The sequence below is a fragment of the Perca flavescens genome, chromosome 17, assembly GCF_004354835.1.
Source record: "Perca flavescens isolate YP-PL-M2 chromosome 17, PFLA_1.0, whole genome shotgun sequence".
Classification (NCBI taxonomy): domain Eukaryota; kingdom Metazoa; phylum Chordata; class Actinopteri; order Perciformes; family Percidae; genus Perca; species Perca flavescens.
The window spans coordinates 33,926,544-33,929,043 of NC_041347.1; the positions used below are offsets into that span (position 1 = coordinate 33,926,544).

At 44.2% G+C, this 2,500-nt stretch overlaps 2 protein-coding genes across 2 annotated transcripts in view; both read left to right on the forward strand.

Moving 5' to 3' along the window:
• Nucleotides 1-2,500, forward strand: part of LOC114571635 (nuclear factor 7, brain-like) — a 430,007-nt gene that overhangs the window by 302,660 nt on the left and 124,847 nt on the right. The window lies entirely within an intron of this gene.
• Nucleotides 1-2,500, forward strand: part of si:dkeyp-121d4.3 (uncharacterized) — a 46,534-nt gene that overhangs the window by 20,198 nt on the left and 23,836 nt on the right. The window contains exon 10 of the mRNA XM_028602996.1: nucleotides 929-1,147. Coding sequence (XP_028458797.1) covers nucleotides 929-1,147 — 219 coding nt within the window. The remainder of the gene's footprint in view (nucleotides 1-928; nucleotides 1,148-2,500) is intronic.

A 2,500-nucleotide genomic window follows, 5' to 3' on the forward strand; every position in this document is an offset into this window, starting at 1 on the left:
TGTTCAAAGAGCCAGTTGGAGCCAGCTGGTGCCAGTTATTTTTCATTAAACTTTTCTTTAATACTTTGCTTGGAGCTGGAAGGTGGGAATCAGACGGAACTTCCTCTCTCTCTCTCTCTCTTCCTCACACTCTACCTCTTCCTTTCTCTCTCCTTTCCCTCTCTCTCTCTCTCCCTCTCTCATTCTCCATCTCTCTCCCTCCCTCTCTCTCTCTTCCCCCTCTCTCTTCCTCCCTCCCTCTCTGTCTCTCCCTCTCTCTTCCTCCCTCCCTCTCTGTCTCTCCCTCTCTCTTCCTCTCTGTCTCTTCCTCCCCCTCTCTTCTCTCTCCCTCTCTTCCTCTCTGTCTCTCCCTCTCTCTTCCTCCCTCCCTCTCTGTCTCTCCCTCTCTCTTCCTCTCTGTCTCTCCCTATCTCTTCCTCCCTCCCTCTCTGTCTCTCCCTCTCTCTTCCTCCTCTCTCTCTGTCTCTCCCTCTCTCTTCCTCTCTGTCTCCCCCTCTCTTCCTCCCTCCCTCTCTGTCTCTCCCTCTCTCTTCCTCTCTGTCTCTCCCTATCTCTTCCTCCCTCCCTCTCTGTCTCTCCCTCTCTCTTCCTCCCTCTCTCTCTGTCTCTCCCTCTCTCTTCCTCTCTCTGTCTCTCCCTCTCTCTTCCTCCCTCCCTCTCTGTCTCTCCCTCTCTCTTCCTCTCTGTCTCCCTCTCTCTTCCTCCCTCCCTCTCTGTCTCTCCCTCTCTCTTCCTCTCTGTCTCTCCCTATCTCTTCCTCCCTCCCTCTCTTCCTTAGCCTCTCTCCCTCCCTCCCTTTCTTCCTCTGTCTCTCTCTCTTTATTAGCAGGGTTCAACAGGGAAACATGCACAAGATGCACACAAGAGAACATTATTTTAAAATTCTTATGTCCCCAAAATCTAACCGCACCAATCTCTGCCCCTCCAGCCCAACATGCCGGGTTACCCGGGTCAGATCCACGCCAACATCGGCCCCGTGAAGACTAACGTTACCTTCGACCACCGCGACTGCGGCGTCACGCTGCTGAAGAACGACCACGTGCTGATCAACCTGCTGGTCGACATGGTAACCAGGAAGAGGAGGGCGGCCAACATCAAACCCAAAATCCCCTTCACCTTCAGCTACACCAAAGAGAAGAGAGAGCTGGTAACACACCGTTTAATACTGAACTTAAATCACTGAAAAATAACATGGACTCTGGTGCAGCTGGCTGTTTTAAACCAGGGGGGGGTCAAACTCAGTTTCCCAGAGGGCCACACTGGAAAAAGAGAATCCCTCCAAGGGCCAGACATGGGAGAGGTTATGGTGCGTTCTTTTTGTCCACCGAAGTCGATCTACGAGTCGTTTTCTGGAGTTACGAACCGGAAGTTGTAAAAAGAGCCCCCCCGAGGTCCTATGTACAGTACAGGCCAAAAGTTTGGACACACCTACTCATTCAGTGTGTTTCTTTATTTTCATGACTATTTACATTGTAGATTCTCACTGAAGGCATCAAAACTATGAATGAACACATATGGAATTATGTACTTAACAAAAAAGTGTGAAATAACTGAAAACATGTCTTATATTTTAGATTCTTCAAAGTAGCCACCCTTTGCTTTTTTTGATAACTCTGCAAACCCTTGGTGTTCTCTCAATGAGCTTCATGAGGTAGTCACCTGAAATGGTTTTACCTTCACATGTGTGCTTTGTCAGGGTTAATTAGTGGAATTATTTCCCTTATTAATAAAAAAGCAACGGGTTATTCGTTTTTACGACACGGATGTGACATCACACTCGAGCTACTAGTCGCGATTACAAGACAAAAAGAACGCACCGTTATTTGTTCTTCTTCAGACGTTTTTTGTGGCTTTCTCAGACATTTGTCACCTATTTGTAAATGTGCTGCTTTTTGTCACATTTGTGTCGACATGAAACCCTACAAGAGTCATCAAAAGAGTTATTTAGCCATCAGAGAATTTAGCAAATCAAGAAAAACTAGGATTACATTTTTTAACAGCATCTTGTTCACAGCCAATTCAATTTTATTTATAGTATCAAATCATAACCGTTATCTCGAGATACTTTACAGATAGAGTAGGTCTAGACCTGACTCTATAATTTACAATTTACAAAGCCCCAACAATTACAGTAATTCCCTCAAGAGCAAGCATTATAAATGGCTGGATGTACAGCCAGAATATGAAAACTCTCTCTGCTTCTTCAGAGTCGGACAATCTTCCCAAATTCTGCTTTGAATATCACGTAATTGCAGTTTAAAAAACACTTTCCCGTGTTTTTGGTTTGGCGCACAACTAGGAGGGCCAACATGTATTGTGAACATATATATATATATATATATATATATATATATATATATATATATATATATATATATATATATATATATATATATATATATATATATATGGGCCAGATCTAAATCTGCAAGGGTCGACAAAATGCTTCAAAAAAAAAAATAGCCAACAGCATAAAAAAAGCAACCCTCTCTCTCTCCCT